This window comes from Danio aesculapii, chromosome 21 (assembly GCF_903798145.1).
Source record: "Danio aesculapii chromosome 21, fDanAes4.1, whole genome shotgun sequence".
NCBI classification, from domain to species: Eukaryota; Metazoa; Chordata; class Actinopteri; order Cypriniformes; family Danionidae; genus Danio; species Danio aesculapii.
The window spans coordinates 22,509,354-22,529,268 of NC_079455.1; the positions used below are offsets into that span (position 1 = coordinate 22,509,354).

Here is a 19,915-nt window from a genome sequence, read left to right on the forward strand (position 1 = left end):
AGTAATGTCCTGCTACATTTGTTTCTCGTAATTTCATATACACATAACCGCAATGTGTTATATCATCATAAAGATAATCATGTTTATATAAACACTTCTCTCCTCCTCAATCCCTGGGTCTGAATGCAGACACAGTGGACAGCAGTGCAGCAGGTCTCTTTCCCTGTCTATCTCAACGATTAGCCCTGCCAGTAATCTGGAGGATTGTAAACATATGGTGAACACAGCAGCACAGATCTAGGTGATGTGTCTGAATGGTAACAAACTCAACTGATAAAGACGAGGTCTGCCATTTTCCAATTCCCGAACAGCTCTCCCAACAAAAATGCTGGCTGCAAATCAACAGCTTTGCTCTATTGGCCCTGACAGAATCGTGGGGGAAAACACGCAGCAAACCCCATGGATCATGGAAACGACATATACGACTCGTGCCGTGTGCAGACGCGGCCTCACCCAGTCATTGGTTCTCACAGCTTGGCAGGTCTGCTTTGCCTTAGGAAAGCATGTGCTCTCATGAATAATTAAGCAGGGTCTTCTCATAGGACAAGAAAACTCAACTATGAATAATAATGAGAAACCGACGCATCATCACTTCACTAACAGATTCACGCTATGTCACTGATTGTCCCGCCCCAAAAATTATTTTAAACCCGGAAGATGAAATTAGCTGACAAAAGCTCCAAGTGATCCAGGTTTCCCCAAAATTAAAGCTGACAGGTACTAATGTTGTCTTAACTGATGCTCAACACAAATCTGTTGAAAATTTTTTTAAAGTACTCCACAGTGTCCTGAACCTCAAAAGTTCTTAATTCAATCTAAATTATCTGTCTATTGAAAGAGACACTTAGGGTTAACCCCAACCCTAACTCATATACAGACACTCAATCTGTATATGAGCGTTTCAGAACTGTTGTGATAAAAGGAAAATATAAAAATGAATTAAAAGTGTCAGCTCGTGGCATTACTTTTAGATCTGTAGCCGTTGCATCACTTTTCTTGTTGCACGTTTTTTTGCAGCATTGAGCAGTACAACTAATCAGACGTGTTTCTGTTGAGCTTAAGAATGCAGAAGCCAGTCAGAGGCGTCAATTTAAAAAGTACAACATGAAGTCAAAATAGTTTTAATGAAATGTTCAATTACTCTTAAATGGCATTTGTTTCTCGTTTAGTGATCCATGTTCATTCTATATTCAATATTCTGACTACTCATTGCATGCATTTGAAATGATTACAAAGAAAATAGTTGCATCTTGCCATGTTAATTGATTAATTGGTTATAATTGCAGTGTTTGTGACCACAATGGACCATGTTTTGTTTTTGTTGCCAGATTGTGATGTTCCTTGCTCCCTGGACTCAAAAATAATTCTAATAATCAACTTTTCTTGCCCCAAAAGTCAATTTTGCAGTTTTTTGTTAACTAAAACCTAATCCATAATCCAACCTAAACCTATTATTAAACCTAACCTAAATCCAAAAACATATGGTATAGGTAAATTGGGTCAGCTTAATTGTCTGTAGTGTACAGTATGTGTGTGAATGAGTGTATGGGTGTTTCCCAGTGATGGCTTGCAGCTGGAAGGGCATCCTCTGCGTAAAACATATGCTGGCTAAGTTGGCGGTTCATTCCGCTGTGGTAACCCCTGATTAATTAAGGGACTAAGCCAAAAAGAAAATGAATAAATGAACCAATGTATGCCAACTTGTCTCTCTCTCTGTGTTCCCAGGATCAGATATGGCCATCTTCTGTTTGCTGTGCGGGAAGCGCTTCCAGACGCAGACGGCTCTACAGCAGCACATGGAGGTTCACGCAGGCGTGCGCAGCTACATCTGCAGCGAGTGCAACCGCACATTTCCCAGCCACACCGCACTCAAGCGCCATCTCCGTTCGCATACAGGTCTTCCATCAGCTCTTTACCACTTGGTTTTGTGTTTCTTAATGTCACATATTTGCTTAAACCGGTGGCCTCAGGAGCCACATTTTTGGAACGGAGCAGTAATACATACTAATTTGATGCTTTGATGTTGTATGCACATCCAAATGATTATTTTAAACATGCTGAGAAGTGGTTCACCCTGAAGACTGTTTAAATCGGTGGTTCCTTGGTACAGTCATTGTGATGCCTTTTTTTCCCCACCCGTCATCCCATCACCTTCTGGATGGAGGTGGATGGAATGAAGATAGCAGGCTGAAGTGACATGTCATTTAGCGAAAGGCCACAGAGCTGTGATGGCTTGTGACAGCGCAGATATCACCCTCCCCAGTCGGACCGGCCCTGCTATATGGCAGATCCATCCCCATGTGGCCAGACGTGCGGCTGAGCAGATGTGGCGACTCGTGGAGCGCTCTCCATTACTGTCTCCGAATATGAGACACTGGAAATGAATCCCATTTTCTCAAGAAAGCCTTTTTCCCCGTCGTCTCTGACCTTAAATAACAGCCTGATGTGTCAGAGTTACTTTACTCGGTGGCGGCTGGGATGAATATTTGAAGCGAAAGCGGGAGATGAGCAAAGCCCGCCTGTTTACGGGCCGCTCTGCCCTTATTGGCCGGCTGGCGGTACAAGGCGGCCGAATGCTTACTGTACTCGCTTGTCCTCGACGGGCTGCACATCGGAGCCGACTCTGCCGCCTGCATGCATAAATGTCAACGGTGGAGTGGAGGGAGAGAGAAGAGCCTGTGACGCAGCGTCGTGCTAGTTTGAACCCAATTCTCTGTAGGCGTGTATTAAATTACAATGAGCGCTAGCAAGCACCCGTTTAATGTGATGTGGGGGCTTTTGTCAAAGAGCTGAAAGGGAAAAACTGCTATTGGCACTTGCAAAAACCACTGAAAATAAGTCTTTTTTTTTTTTTAAGGGGACAAAAAAAGAAGACTGGCTGCTCGCATTTAATTCTCCTTTGATCTTCTTAATCTCATTCACAGTGTTTTTTTTTTTAATGTCGGAAACTGAGTCGCTGATGTGATAAGCAATGGATATTCCTCTAAAGCGATGTTTCCCAACCTTTTTTTATCTTGTGTACTCCTACAGCAACGTCAATAGGGCTCGAGTACCCTTTCATCAAAACCACACCAGATGTATTTGCTTGGTGTAGTTTGTATGTCATTTAGAATTATTGCTGGTATAATTAGTTTCCATTATTAGGTTTGAGTCTAAACAATCACTACTGTGTGTGACTCATCAGGCGGCTCATATAAATACATTTGTTAGCCTTTCAAGTCATCTTATTTATGCGTTAATCTAACATAGATTGATGTTTAACATGCATTAAGTGGTTTCACATTTCGTCATTTGGAATTTCAGAATGATTGACTCTGTACTAGTAATAAACTATTTGTGAACTAGTTATGAAAAGTTTATCCGTCAGGAATGCTTCAGCACTTTTTTGCAAATGAAGTTCCGATCATGAAATGTTGGGAATTGAAATCTGTATATGCAATGCTGCATTATTTTAAATTAATGAATCTATTTTAGGCTAGAATAAATGCAGTTTTAATTTAAAAAAAAAAAAAAAAAACATTTTGTGGTCAATTTTTAGCCCCTTTGGGCTATATTTTTTGATAGACTACAGAACAGACCATCATTATACTATAACTTGCCTAATTAATCTAGTAAAGCCTTTAAATGTCACTTTAAGCTGTATAGAAGTGTCTTGAAAAATATCTAGTCAAATATTATTGACTGTCATCATGACAAAGATAAATCAGTTATTAGAAATGAGTTATTAAAACTATTATGTTTAGAAATGTGTTGGAAAAAATCATCTCTTTGTTAAACAGAAATTGGGGAAAAAAATAAACAGGGAGGCTAATAATTCAGGGGGGCTAATAATTCTGACTTCAACGGTAAGATTGTACCAACCAAAAAAATCGAAATGGTTGGGTGAATTCTTTGGTTAAAGAACTTTACAGAAATATACACTACCGGTCAAAAGTTTGGGGTGAGTAGGATTTTTAAATGTTTTAAAATAAGTTTCTCCTGCTCAACAAGGCTGCATTTATTTAATCAAAAATACAGTATGAATTGTGAAATGTTATCGCACTATAAAATAACTGTTCAAAATTAGTTTATAATTTAATTTAATCATTTATTCCAGTGATTTTAAAGATGAATTTTCAGCTTCATTACTTCAGTCTTCAGTCACATGATCCTTCAGAAATCACTGTAACATTAATTATTATTATTATTATTATTTATGGTAAATGTAATAAAAACAATAATGACTGGAGTAATAATTTCATTTGAAACTGCATACAATAAGTAATAAATAATATTTAATAAATAAGCATTTACATTTTACATTTAATAAATGGCACCTTGATGGATAAAATAATTTTCTTTAAAAAAAAACATGGAAAAAAAAAAAAAATACTGACCCCAAACTTTTGACCGGTAGTGTATATAGTTTGTGCATATTTTTGTGCAAACAAATAAGTTTGAGATACTACAGGTATGTCACAATCCATTGACATCCCTAGTCATAGTTCAAAGATAATCACAAAGTATTTTTCATGTTTTGTTTTTGTTTTTTGTGCGTTTCCCTTTAAATCACTGCACTGTAGAAACAAGCACTAGCTTGTCATATATCCCTTTTTACTTTGAATGCGTGTGTGTGTGTGTGCGCTGCCCACTCAAAAATAACTTAAATGAGTGATTATGGGCCCACACAGTCATTACTCAGTAATTCAAACCCAAGCTTAAATTTGATTTCAGTCATACCTCGGCCTAAATGCTGATGCGGAACCAATTTTGACAGGATTTCAGAAAATGATTACACGCATTTCTGCTGATTTTAGAGAGGAATTTGTGTTCTTGAACGTACTTGCTCATGTACTTTTACAGGCGCGCACAGTGTGAGCGAACGCTGGCATCTATTAGGGCTGATAATCATGGCAGCCCCCTCGCTCCCCCTTTCCGATCCGCACGCTGCCGGCCGAGCCTCGTTAATATTCCGTTGTTGTTCTGTGCTTGTGTTTTATTCGGAGCCCATTTTCCATCTGCGGCGGGTGTTTTGTGTTCGCAGCTGTGTTTGATAGTGCAGCCCAGTCGAGACCCTGGCAGTGATGGATCCTTGATTTACGCTGCTTAGCGCATAATGAACTCGGCCCCTGCCTTAACATAAGCCTCGGCCCTGCCAGGCGCCAGGCGGTGCCCGCAGACCCCGGCCAGGTACGCTACCGCAACGCTCCCTCGGGGCGCAGGGACGCAGGTGGCAGCCCCCAAGCTTTCCAAATGTCTTTGTGCCTTACAGCCACCAGACTTGCAGACAGACACAGAAAGGAAGCGAGGAACACGCAGCCACTGACAGCATCTTGATCTATCACCTTGTATCTTTACTGCCTCAAAGCTTAATGTATTCCAAACAAAGCAAAGCCGCCAAACAGAATTTGATAAGCAAATTGCCTTCTGTTTATAGCAGCGACACGGTGCATTTACATAACAGGTAGCCTAAAAAAAAACACCAGCCGAGTATTACGATATGAATTTGTGCCTCATGGTATCAAGAGAGAGCTGTCACAAATTATTTCGTCAAATAAAGATTAAAGATGCTTTTCACCAAGGGTAGAAACGAGCCCGAGGATTTAACTCGTGGCCAGTTTTCCGGAGGCTAGCGCAGATGTCTTCGATTGAAACGCCAGCTTAGGTGCAATTAAAGTCAGGTGAATTTGGCGCCATTGCTATTCTCGTCGTGTGCTGAGGAGCAGTCAGGGAGCCTGACGGATTGTGATCTCTTCTGCGGAGGAGGCATTTTGAAGCGCCAAATTTCTTACAGCGACTGATAACTTCATGCACACAAATAAATACTGTCACTTTTATTGATTACTGAAATGTGTGGGGTTTTTTGTGTCTGTGTGTGTCTTCCCTCTTTTTTTTTTCCCTCTCCCCCCTCTCTCTCCCATTACTGGTGAAGTGAAAGACGGTGGAGCTTGAGCAGCCGTGTAAATGTGAGGCGTTTAACTGTGTCTCGCCACAAAACGTGCCTGAGGAAATTGACATTGTCTGGTAACGGGAGGCGGCGAGAGTCTGAGCATGACAGTACATAACGAGAAATGCAATTTATTCCCAGGCACGGTGCCGCTCGGACAGCCAGATAATGAAACGCGTAGGTCATAGACGATGACTTAAACCCTCCGCGCAGAAGTGAAATGCATTAAATATGGGGAACATTACACGCCTGGCAGACTCGTGCATCTGTACGGAGAGAGAATGATATATGGTTCGCTGATAGTGAGACACAGAAATGCAATTAGTGCACAGAGCAGAAAAAGAAACACCCCCGCATATTATAATATCGCTGATTACTGACCTCTGAATATCCATTACAGTGCAGGAAGACAGGAAGATGGAACCGAAATGACCTATTATAGACAACTGATGATGATGTACGGAGAGCTTGCGATAGCTTGATCTGAAATAAATATTATAGACCGGTCACTTAAATTGATACACATTGGACGTCATACTTGCAATTGATTTTCCGTTGTTGTTTTTTTGAGCAAATAACTCGTTATATGATTTATTTCCAATGTCTCAAACATTGCGCAACACTGTATGCCTATGGTTTAAGTATCTTAGTACCCAGACTACCATTTTTTTGTCAGTAGAGGTATAAAAATGACTTCAAGTGTAAATTATAGTGTCTTTTGGTTGGCTTGAACTCTTGCACCACTTAATCTGACTTAACTCATGTCCAGCAGGTGACCATCCGTTCGAGTGCGAGTTCTGCGGCAGCTGCTTCAGAGACGAGAGCACACTGAAGGGACACAAGCGCATCCACACCGGAGAGAAGCCCTATGAATGTAACGGCTGCGGCAAGAAGTTCAGCCTCAAACACCAGCTAGAGACCCACTACCGTGTTCATACAGGTACTTTAGTCTTCCTCCTGTTTATCAAGTCAAGGTTGAGACACAAACAGATAGACCTCCATGGTTTATAAACACTGATGTTGATTCAAGTGCCCTGTTAACGCCAGAGTTACTCACAGCAAAGTTCTTATTTGTTCTTCATTTAGGGGTGAAAACATTTGAAATGCCTAATCCGTGGTATTTTGTTAGCGAGCGTCCATGTGCTGCTCTTGATGAGCACTTTTAGATTTTCAAAGATGTTTTAATATCTACTCTGCAACAAAAGAAACACGCATCAAAAATTTGTAAAAGTGAAAAGGCAGCATTTAAAGAATCTTTTAGTAGACATCACGTCATGTTTACTGTATAAAGCACTTTCTCCATTTTGGACTGCAGCAATCACATCCTGCACACTGAATAGATGGCTTTTCTGCACTGATGGCATTCTGAAACTGAAAAAGTTTGGGAAAATGGTGATAAATATATGAATAACACATATAGCATATTGTAGCACATTTACATTTTGCCGACAATTTCAATGCCATTTTTAAATGGAAATGCTAATCAAAAATCCACTACAATCATACAACACTGTCTGAATGGCCTATTATGGTCTCTACTTATCATAAGGGACACATGCATCTCCCCAGAGCCACTAACAGGTTCATATTCAAGAGCATTCACACCTGTCCCTGAGCAATGCAACAGGCTACCACCCTGACCCAACGTTGTAGAGATGCAACATAGACATAGTAAGCTCTAAATCAAATTTGATTCATGTTTTCTAAAATAACTCATTTATATAAATTAAATCTTGACAAATCCAGACGTGCAAAAACAGGAGATCAGCTCAATGAGAAAACTGGAGTAAGTTCATGGGTTGACCTACAGTATAAACACCTTTTCTATCCAATTGCATTGTGAGAACACACAATAGGACCCTTTAATCATGTAAATGTGGTTTCGAGGGGAAAAAAAAAACATTTGCTTGTATTTTTTTTTGTTGTTAAAGGTGATATTGTAATTCTGTAACAGTGGGCTTTACATGATTAATAAAGTAGATTGATGTATATTTGATGTAGATTGATCAGATTTCAGTGTTACTTTTAACTATAAATAAACATCAGTTTCTACTGTTAAGCAGCTTTTCAGTGTTTGTATATTTCATGTACAGAATTATTAGGCCCTCCTTTGAATTTCTTTTTCTTTTTAAATATTTCCCAAATTATATTTAACAGAGCAAGGAAATTTTGACAGTATGTCAGATAATATTTTTTTCTTCTGGAGAAAGTCTGATTTGTTTTAATATGGCTAGAATAAAAGCAGTTTATAATTTTTTTTTAAACATTTAAGGTCAAAATGATTAGCCCCTTTAAGCTATATATTTTCTTTCAATAGTCTATAGAACGAACCGTCATTATACAATAACTTGCCTAATTACCCTAACCTGCCTAGTTAACCTAATTAACCTAGTTAAGCCTTTAATTGTCACTCTAAGCTGTGTAGTGAAAAATATCTAGTCAAATAGTATTTAATGTCATCATGCCAAAGATAAAATAAAATAATAAACTGGGGGCTAATAATTCTGACTTCAACTGTAATTGCTAGACCAATCACAGGATACTGGGCCTCATGGGACCAATCAGAGGAATTTAGACTTAGTGTTTAGAAAGACCAGGTCCTTGAATGAGCCATTTCAGACACAGTGAGAAGAGTTGAGTCTGCAGAAAATACAGAGAAAAATAAGTGGTTTTGACCTCTAAAAATTAGAAGGTTTTAGAATGGCATGAGTGGGCACTTTAAAATATCTTTAGTGCTACAGTCATACATAACCAAAAGCTGCTATCTTCATATCCATAACTTTTTCTATAAATAAGTAAATAATGGCCATTTTTTTTTCAATATTTTGAATTACTTGTTGCATATACAGGGCTACTGATACTGCTGCTTACAAAACACATACTTTTATATAGCGAAAAACAAGCAAGAGCATTGATTTACACAGCTAACAACACAGGTTTTAACACATTTGTAATAATGATCTTAGCAATAGTGCTTGGGGAAATTCCTGATTTTAACAAGGTAAGCGCTTCTAGTGCCCTATCTGGTCTGCAATTTTTTTATTTTAATCCATCATGGTCACCTGCATACTAGTTGTGTGCAATTTTAGATTACAGTTGCAGCCAATGCCTGTGAACAGACTTGTGTAAAGAGACCCCTTTCCTATTGTTAAGGTGATATCGGATTGATTCTTATGTCTTGGCGCTCTGTAAAGCCCACACCAAAGGGCAAGCCATTTCCAGTGCTGTCAGCTCGCTCTTTGACAAGGGGATTAGTGTGTTACTGTAGAGATCAGGTCTTTCGGCCGCACGCGACAGGCACCAGATCATCCCCCCCTCTCTGCCAAGCAAAAAAAAAAGATGCCGTTAAACCAAACTATCAAGAAAGCCTGTCAAATAATTGGCTTCTTTGGGTGGGGATGGAGCAAAGCCTCGGCAACGAGCACCGAACTCCGGAGATAACAAGAACAACGACAAGCTCACAGTCAAAGGCCACGGCATGCAAAAAGGGAGCCGCTTGATGAAGCATCGACATTGGCAGGCCCGCTGCTGTCGATGGCCAATCAATAACTCAGCTCCATTTGCAATTCATTATTGCCTGGTTATCTGAGGCTGCCCTGTTTACAGTGCAGTTAAAGTACACTGACCACACGTGCATGTATCACAGGAGTCCCGGCGGTTTAATGACCATCTCATTAGGGCCTCTGCATACACAAACGCAGACGGACATGACATTGCTCGAACCGCCGAGGTCAAGGTTCCTCAATCCCTCCACTAAACAAACAGAAGACCTGAGCAAACAGTGCAGAGACTTTGCATTCCCAGCATGCCTTTAGACAACATGAGCATTCTTCAATCCAAAACGTATCAATGGCTTCGCTAGTGACATTTTTAAAGGTCATCTGAATAGAACAAATGCACTGAGTTTGCATTACTGTCTCTATTTATTTACATCAAAAGTTTCATTCTTTTTTTATTGGTACCAAAAGAAAAAACTAAAACTAGTGGAGATGATGACATGTCCAGTATTTTCTAATTATGTCCATAGAATTTTGGGGATAATTGTTTTTAGTCATTGAATAGCAGTGATGGAAGTAGTACTGAAAAATCATACTCAAGTAAAAGTATGTGTTGTAAACATTACTCAATGTATGAGTAAAAAGTAGCCCTTTTAAAAGTACTCAAGAGTAGCGAGGATTACGCTGGCAAAGTTTAATTCGTTTAGATGTAATTTGTGGATGTGTGTGTAAATTTAATATTCTGTAGTGCATTTAGTTATTGTTTAAGGCCAGTTTGGTCATCATTAGCCCCTTTCACACATACAAACCTTTCTGGAAAATTACCGTAAATTTTCTGGAAAGGTCTGTATGTGTAAACAGGCCCTTTTTGAAAATACTGGTAAATTAGTTCCGGCAATTTTCGGAAAGAGAAATTGTAACATTCCTGGTAATTTGCTGGAATGCTGCGCTGTGTGAACGCAGAAGGAAAATTGCTGGAAAGAGTGTTCACACTTAGAACGTGCTGACGTGAGACGTCTACTCAAGCCAACCAGAACATTCAGAAGCATTCACATCGGCACTGTTTATGAAAATAAAAGCCTTTGGATACTTTTCCAGACACATTTAGCTGCTAGTTTTTGGTCAGATAACGTTTCTATGTTCCTTCTTAATGCCAACTGTGTAAATAATTATCCATAAATTGCTTATGATAAACCGTCGTTTGTTTACCTTCATGCTCTGCTTGACATGTGGGCACGTGAAGTGCAGGAGTGCTCCGGTGAGCGCCAGCACACACACAGATTATATACATCTCGACATGCGAAAGTGTTCCTCCATATGTTTTCATCGAAGTTGTTCACAATGCTTATCCATTCACAGAATTTGTAATGACAAATGTGTAAATATTTTTCTGCGGTTAGTGCTTCTGCCTTTGCATGTCTCTGGGATAAGCTGCATGAATGCTAAAGCTTTAAATAAAAGTGAACCATCAAGCCAGATCCCTATTTAGAGGTTGTTTCTGGTTATTGATGTCAGAATTTACTGGTGTTCTGGAATGGATGTGAAAGTGGTCTTTTTCAGAAAAATTCCGGAACGTCCTTGCCTGTGTGAACAGCGCTTTTTTTGAATTTACCAGTAAAGTCGTTCTGTTAATTTTCCGGATATTGACTGGTATCACTGTGTGAAAGGGGCTATATAGAAAACATCCATCATCTTTCATTCATTAAACAGTCTCTCGATCTAATCCAAGGGTGGCCAGACTTTTCCTTATGAAGGGCCAAAAACAAAACTTGATTGAGGCTAGTGGGCTGAAGGTAAATATAGTTACCATGGGTAATTTCCTAATTCATTTAATAATATTTAAGGAGAACTAGAATACATTGCTTTACATTAACTAATACAGTATATATATTTTTTACATTTTATAATAAACTTATTACAATAAAAACAAAAACAATCTCATTTATAACAGAATGGAGTTACACTAGTTTTAGCCTTGATTAGCTCGCCAATGTCTTCTGCAAAGTCCTCTGCCTGTCGATTTAACTATTTACATTTTTAAAAAATCTGATTCATTTACAACATTTAATTGAAACATTTCATTTCAATTTTTTTTGTTTGTTTGTTTGTTTGTTTTTTTAGCTCAGCAATAAAACAAACAACCAAAGAAAGTTACCTCAGATGAAAAGGTGGGCCAAATGAAAGGTGACAATGGGCCAACTTTGGGACTCTCTGGTCTAAACAGTCACTCAATCATTGCTTGTAAAGATTTTGGACATCTCCTTGGATACTTTTAATGCTTCCAAACAGTTTTCTGCATTTATAAAGTGCCCATGTCTTGAGATAGTTCAGTATGATGCGATTACTCTTTTTATGTGCGATTTGATTGGACAGGAATCACAGGACTGATTTTTCTAATCCACATACAGTAGATAGGAAAAAAATACTGACTGCAGGTTGAAGGAAAGTAGTTGAGTAAAAGTATCAATACTGCACTAAAAATATACTCGAGGGAAAGTAAAAGTACATATTTTTAAAACTACTTAGTAAATTACAGTTTCTCACAAAAACTACTCAATTACAGTATGAATAGTATTTGAACAGCTCTCTGGCAGCTTGTCTGGTTGTTCTCCGAGAGATTCTGCTAAAGCCAGCGGGCCCTCAAGGAGACTGAGGAGGGAGACTATGGGTAAAAGCCTAGAAGATGCACTGTGGACAAATGTAAAGCTCATGTATAATCTGGACGTTCAGGGACATGCCTGTATTAAAAGGATAGCTCACAAAAAAATAATTTACTCACCCTCCATTTGTTCCAACCCTGTTTCAGTTTCTTCAGTTGAATGCGGAGGAAGATATTTTGAATAATGTTGAAAAGCAGCACCATTGACTTTCATAAAATAAAAAAAAATTAACCTACTAGGGATGTCAATGGGTGCTGGTTTCCAACATGTTTCCAAATATTCTTTTGTGTTCAGTAGTTTGAGTATTTGTCATTTCTAACTTTACATTGCTATTGAATAGTAACTGATTTCCCTTTCAATGTTTTATCTATAATGTAAAAATGTTGTTTTTTATCCCACAATTCAAAGGCTATCACACAATTCTGAATGTAGATCTTACAGCTCTGACCTTTTTCCTTACAGTTCCTTCTTTATTGTGTTCAGTTCTTAGATTCAGAGTCAAAATTGCAAGAAAAAATGTAATTTTGATTCAATATTGTGATATAATTTTGTGTTTATCAATAGAAAGTTCAATGTAACTGTATTCTTTATATTCATTTGTAACAATGTAATGACATTTATTCCTAATTTAAAATGTTTTATTGCATAAAATAAACACAAAAAGGTGCCATCTTTGTTTGAATAACTTTAAATCACAACAAAAAAAAAGAATGACATTTCTAAGCAGTGTTGCCAGATTGGGCAGTTTTGATTTTTATTGTGCGGGTGAAAAAATGGCATAGGCGAGTTTTACAAAATGTGGCCGGTTTTGAAACGTAAATTTTATATGCAACTTATTTAACAAAACATAACTGTGTGCTCCTTCTCCATTCAGTTAGTAGTGACCAGTGCATAACACAAACCCCGTGGGTCCACCCAAAGAGGAGGTGAAGGAAAGTTGTATCAAAATCGGACTCCCCGGACAAATCTGACTCCCCTTCATGTGCACGCGCATCACACAGCGCCTGCAGTTAAATTCAGCGGTTTATCATGACACTTTTATTGATCATTTTTTCCACAATTGACAGCAAGAAAAAACAAGCATTGTCTGATTGGCAAACAGCACTTAATTATGTTCAAAATCATTTTAAAAAGGACGAATTTATACCCCATTTTGAAAGTAAACATACTCTAATAGGTAGTGTAATCTACACAAGTGCAGTGTGTGGGTGAGAGAGGGCAGTGTTTCGATGTGATCCGGTTATGTTGTAATTCTGTGACTGCTGGTGTTGGTTACCATTAACCCTTTTCTCGGCCCCATACTGGAGATAAATCCAAGGCACTCGTTTGATTACTGACTTCCTATCAGAAAAATCAAGTGTAGAAGCAGAAACATCTCTTGACGTGTCTTCCAAAGTCGTGACATTTTCTGTGTCCCCGTGCAGGTGAGAAGCCGTTTGAGTGCAAGCTCTGCCACCAGCGCTCCAGGGACTACTCGGCCATGATCAAACACCTGCGCACCCACAACGGAGCCTCACCGTACCAGTGCACCATCTGCCTGGAGTACTGCCCCAGCCTCTCCGCCATGCAGAAGCACATGAAGGGCCACAAGCCTGAAGACATCCCACCCGACTGGAGGATAGAGAAGACTTACCTCTACCTCTGCTACGTCTGAAGCGGCAGGCGGGCGAGCCAGCCAGGGGGAGGGACGGGAGTGGGAGGGCCAAGGGGTAAAAGCGCCTGGAAACACAGTCAGGAAATGGATGGATTTATCAGAAGGAGGCAAGGTGGAGCGCGAACGGACAGGAACTAACAAAAAAAAAGCAGAAATCTTACCCGTCAGTATCGCAAAAACTGCATCACGTTATAATCATTTTTGTCTGAATCATATGGGAAGCTCACTGTCTACACAACGGCTTACATCCCAGATGTTAGACATCATTCAAACAACACACACTTCATTGATTCCTCCTTTTAGTAAGGACGCCCTCTTCTGGTTCACGATAGAGATGCAGTGTTTGTTTATCTCTGACTGATCGGCCTGATCGCAGCACTTAGATCCGTCAGGTACTTCACAGCAAATGTGAACCGTCAAGCAAACTGGGACTAAAGTGAATGAAAAAAAACAGTCTGCGTGTAGATCCCTCCCATATGATTCACTTTCATTAAGGGCTTATTGGTTTAACCAGCATACAAATCAGCTAAGCTCTCAGTACTCATGTCATTTTTCACTTTTCTTATTTTCGTTAAGCTCTCAATTTAATAGCGCGCATTACAAGCTAACTTCACGACGACAGTTTTTGTTGGATAACACGCACACTGTATCAGTTATCTCCTCCTTTGCTTCGAAAATCAGTTAACCGTCTGAAACGAGTAACTTGGCAATACATCCAGAACATCCATTACACACTAGACATCTAATTAACTGTTTATGCTGTTGTTATAGAGACCAAAATGATGACTGAAGCTGCTTTTGTTGGGTGGCTTGTAGACTGAGTGCCACTGTGACGTACATATCCGTGTGTTCATGAGGCTCGGCCTGTCCAGCCGGGGACGCTGGGATTGAAAGAACAGAGCAGATCCACTCTTTCGGTTTGGTTCCTTTTGCTTTGTCCGTGTTTCCTATTATACCTTGATTTACTTCAGCACATCGTACTTGAATTACCTCGTTTCTTGTTTTTGTTTTTTTTGTGACCTCATGTGCTAGTGTTTTAATTTTTCCTTTGTATATTTGATTGTTTGCCGTGCGTATGTCTTTGGAGAAGTGACGTGTGCTTTTAAGTACTTAAGAAATTAAGTGCCATGGTGAAGAGAGATTATTTGTCTTGTTTTTGTTTTATTTTTGTTTCTTTCTTTGCATTAATCTTACCAAATTTGGTATTATTGTTTATACTAACCCTGCTTGTTAAAGAGCTGGTGGGTTTGGTCATTTTTTTAAGCTACCTCTAAGTTTTGTTGTGTTTCGTTTGCAAAAGCACATTGTGTTTAGCATTATTGCAACTTCATCTCACGCTTTCAAGTGTTGTATATGGGAAGCGATGAACATGAAAGGGTAAGATTTGCTTATAGGAAAGGTGGGTTAAAAAATAATAATCATAACTTTCCCTGTCAGTCCCCCCACCTCTGTAAATGTTACCTTAAGATCAGATAAGAGATTTCTGAAGCCTTAAGTTCGGGGTTGGAGTTGATCTGGGAGGTGCGTATGGAACAAGTGAAGTCTGAAAAATAAAAGAATAAAAAACAACAACGTTAAACTTGAAAATATGTGAATAGAATTGTAGTTTTGTAATGTGAAAAAAGAGGTTCGCCTAGCGCGAGCCAACGAGAACAGGTCATATGCAGCAGTGCATTGTGCGTTGGACAATTGGGACTGCAAGTGGTAATCAAAGAGGAAAGGAAGATAAAAAAAAAATGAAAATAAAATCCTGTCAGTTGACATGTTTCTTTGTATGAGTGTAGTCCTGAGCAAGAGCCAACAGAGGCCATTTGATATATAAAATTGTGATATTTTTGTATTAAGTGTCAGTCCCTTTTTCCATTTGTTGAGGTTGCAGCGGGGCAAAACTTTGTAGTTCATTTTTTATATCATTATTCTCTCGTTTGAATCGTTTGCCTTGCTCTTCTTCGGTAATAATGTTGGACAGTGCGTGATCCTATAGTGGTAAATGTTGCTTTCTGGATGTCAATACATTGCAGGTGAAGGACTAAATCAGCCACATTCTCCTTTGTGAAAATAACAAATGAAAAAAAAAAAAGATGTGATGCCAATGATCGATTCCATTGCACACGAGATCTCAAACAAAACAATCATCGTTGCCAACGTTTTGTTTTTTTCTTTACTTGAAGTGACTAAAAGAAGGGATGGGAGGACGCGTCAAAGGAAATGTAATTGTCGTGTGTCTTGCCGTTGTTTTCTGGAAAACACTGTGAGTTTTTGGGCATCCTTTGCCTCCTGTGAGAATTGAAAAACTAGTAGCTCCATGAAAAAAGGCAGAAATATTATATATTTTGTTCTGTAAATGGATAATGTCGACTGATGTTAAATGGGTAAAACAGAGTTTTGCAATATGTGGCAACAATACGAGATATTAAGTCACATGCTAGTGTAACTTTGATTTTGTACTTTGCTTTGAGAGTGTGTGTGAGATCAGATGAGTGCGTGTGTGTGTGTGTGTGCACATTAGTGTCAAATGCACTAATTTGAAAGTCGTTCTATGCCACTTTTTCTCTCACCGTGATTAAAAAATATTGGCATTGATATAGTTCTTCCCTCAATGTTCTTCTGATGTTTCTGTAATATCTTTGTGCCTAAATGAAATTGTTCAACAAATTGTCCAAATATATCTGCTTAGTTTCTGTATTTTCAAGAAAATTATTGGTGTCTTCAGGGCTCCAGGGGTGCCATGATGATCTCGAGTCAACTTATTTTGTTTTGAGTAATAAATGTTTGATCCATTTTTAGTGGCTCCACTGGCCAGCGATCAAATGCAGCAGTATTGTAGTGTTTTATACACGCTTTGAAAAGACAAGCCAAACATTCCTTGGATCGGAATATGTGCGTTTTTCACAATGAATTGTAATCCTGCTTTGAGGGGAAAAACTTAATGTTTGAGAATCAAACTTGCTTTCGTTTCCTTTTTTTCCTCCTTTACCTTCAGCAACAGGTTTGCTGAGTAAACCATTCAACAACGTCCCTTTAACATTCGGATTGTTGATGCATTTGTTGTTTAAAGTACTTATGTTAAAGAAAGCTGTCATCATTGCATCCCTGGAGTGGCTCACTGTGTTCCAGTGTGGTGTTTAGAAAGAGTAGCCATTTCATGCTGTGTTGCCATGCATGTGCCATTGAGGCCAAAACTAAACTGTTTCAGTAACAAAGCACCAAGACGTTGTCTTTTTTTTATATATATTAGCACTGAGGACCAATTGCCCTGTCGGACCAAGCATAACAAAGCTTTTTATGTAATAAAGCGGTTTCTCGTCCCCCTTTCTCTTTCTGTACTGTATCCTCGTCTCCTTTCCTTGGCTTGTCTGTACTTTCCCCTCTTGTGACAGCACAAGTGCCAGTCCTGTTGCTCTTTAAGAATATAGTGTTTTGTTTTTGGGGTTTTTATTTTTGTTTGTTCTATTATTATTATTTTAATTGTTGTAGTTACGTCTACCTCAGCACCTAATCTTAGCCTAATCTTAGAAGGTGCCCAATTTTTTTTTCTGTTTTGTTTGTTGTCAATTGTATAAAAAACGTTAATTTGCATTAGAGCTTTGCAACGGTCCTTTGTCTTTTCCAGCAACATGCTATTTTTTGTAGCACCACTTTCTGGATGTCGTGCTACAGATATTGGCATCAGTTTCCTGATGTAGTCTTTCTTTTGGTGTAGGATCAGACACATCTCTTTGTAACATTTCAGTGTTCTCTGATGGAGTGTGAAAAAAAATAAAGAATTTAAAGAGATTGAATGCTGCAGGTTTTCTTCTCAGTGTTGTCACCAAGTAAATTTTGTGCCTTTAATAGTGAAAGATATTTTTTACATCCTACTAACAGTAGATTGTTTTTGTAGTGTTTTTTTGTTTTGTTTTGTTTGTTTTGTTTTTTTTTTTTTATTTATGAGTCTCAAGATAACAATGTTCAGTTGTATTCCTTAAATCTGCAGTTAGAAAAAAATAAAAAAAATGGACTTAAGTTTGTCTGGCTTGTTCATGTCTTCAACTCACAGGATTTATTGATCTGTTATTTTACCATTAAAGTATTTGCGACTTATTCACCCTCATGTACACTAAGAAAAGCAATGAACAACATATTTTCTGTAAATATGAAATAATTTGTATAGGTGACGATTATTTAAAGGCCTTTTAACTCTTAGAATTGTGAATTTTAGTGTTGTTAAAGCTGTAAGGGAAATTTACTTTTAATTTACTTAATTTAAAATACTATTAGAAACCTGTATTGTGGTCTTTCTTTTGTGAAACACAAAAAAGAAGATATTTTGCAGAATGTTAGTGTTTTTTTTTAAAGACAATCGATGTAAATATCTACATATAAACATAGTCTGCATATGCTATATATATATATATATATATATATATATATATATATATATATATATATATATAATTCAATAATTCTGACTTTCAGCTGTGTACATTTGAAACACTCATTCATGTCATTTACTTATCTGTACTGCAGCAAAGTAAAACAAAGAACCTTTGGCCTAATGTATTGCGTAAATGCAATATTCTGCCATTATTATTTTTTTGTCTAACCTATATTTTAAATTATGCATTTCAATGTGTTGTGTCTTTATGGAAATATTGAAAGGACAACAGACTATTTAAAATTATTTTCAAGATGCTCTTTTCTATTGAATAATAAATGAATGGTGTTCACACAACTACACAAGAAAACTAGGCTACGTGTAGACTGTTCTGGATGTGGTGTAAAAAATTAGATAAAAATGTGCTCTGTCCTCTGTCCTTGTGAATACAATTATCATTAAACTCCACCACTGAACAACATTCAGTCACTATTAAAGAAATGCAAAGTGATGCACAAACTGACACTGATCTTTAACAACACTATTAAATGGGATCACCGTCAAGTGAATGGCAGATAATGACATCTATGGTAAAAGAAAAAGCGAATGGCTACTGATTTCCAGCATTCGTCTAAATATCTTTTGTGTTCAACAAAAAAAAAATTAAAAAGGTTTGGAAAAGTACACTGTGAGTAAACAGTACTGACTACTCACTACTGAATATTCATTTTGTAGTGAACCATCCTCTAAATTGTCCATCTATTGTCAATCTCTGGACTAATTTTGTAACACAGAGAGAGGGGGACAATATCAAAGTAAATAATGAGAGTTTTTGTTAACACTTTGTTTTAAGCAACAATTCATGCTATTAACAAACCATTAACAGACTATTAGCTCAATAATTAGCTGCTTATTGATAGTAAGGTAGTGGTTGGGTTTAGGTTTTGGCTAGGTTCAGGGATGTAATATAAGTTTTATTGCAACTAATATAACGTTAAAATTTTAATAGAATGGTCAGTTACCCTGCTGAAAAAACAGCATATGCTGGTAAGGTATGTTTTGATGCCGGTTTTGCTGATTTCAGTGCTAGTCATGCTGGTTTTGCTGGTCTTAATTCTGGTTAGGACCAACGCTGAGACCAGCAAGATCAGACCAGCAAAACAAGCATTGAAACCAGTAAGACCAGCATCAAAAAATACCTCACCAGCATATGCTGGGTTTTTTTTACAGCAGGGTAATTTTAATAAAAGCCAGTTAATCATGAATTGTGACTTAAACTATAACATATTTCTCTAAAAAATGTATTTTGCTAATACATAAGATTTTACCATCTATGATTTGTTGTACTTCATGAAGTTGTACTCAAAAATCCTGGACTCTATAAACAAAGTGAGGTAGTTTTGTTTAACATTAGCCAATAATTTGTCAGATTCAGCTTTATTGTTGGAAATTAAATATTCTAATGTGAGTACCAAAAAAACTGGCCAGTGCGTTGTGAATATAGTGCATTTAGCACCACCTGCAGCTGAGAGAGTGATATGTTTGACAAGTTTAGTGTTCGTGAGTGCAGGTGGACAAACGAGACGGCAAGACTGAACTTCATTTGAATACATTATCCGATAAATCTTTAAAATCTCAAAGTGGAGTCACACAGGTAGAGTATCGTTAAGAAAACAAGTTCTCTGTCTTCACTGCCTGCTCATTACTATTCGGAGGGAAATAGACTGAAACAAAAGCAGTCTCTGCTTCTCTTTTATTCTGAGGCGAGACAAGCTGAGAATACAAACCTCAGTGCTTTAGAGAGACTGCCTGTGTTCATTA

At 38.1% G+C, this 19,915-nt stretch overlaps 1 protein-coding gene across 1 annotated transcript in view; it reads left to right on the top strand.

Annotated features, from left to right (window-relative positions):
- zbtb16a (zinc finger and BTB domain containing 16a) overlaps window positions 1-17,514 on the top strand; it is a 26,114-nt gene extending 8,600 nt beyond the window's left edge. Inside the window, exons 4-7 of the mRNA XM_056446910.1 lie at window positions 370-481; window positions 1,726-1,896; window positions 6,699-6,866; window positions 13,508-17,514. Coding sequence (XP_056302885.1) covers window positions 370-481; window positions 1,726-1,896; window positions 6,699-6,866; window positions 13,508-13,737 — 681 coding nt within the window. The 3' untranslated portion in view covers window positions 13,738-17,514. The remainder of the gene's footprint in view (window positions 1-369; window positions 482-1,725; window positions 1,897-6,698; window positions 6,867-13,507) is intronic.
- Window positions 17,515-19,915: the final 2,401 nt, after the last annotated feature.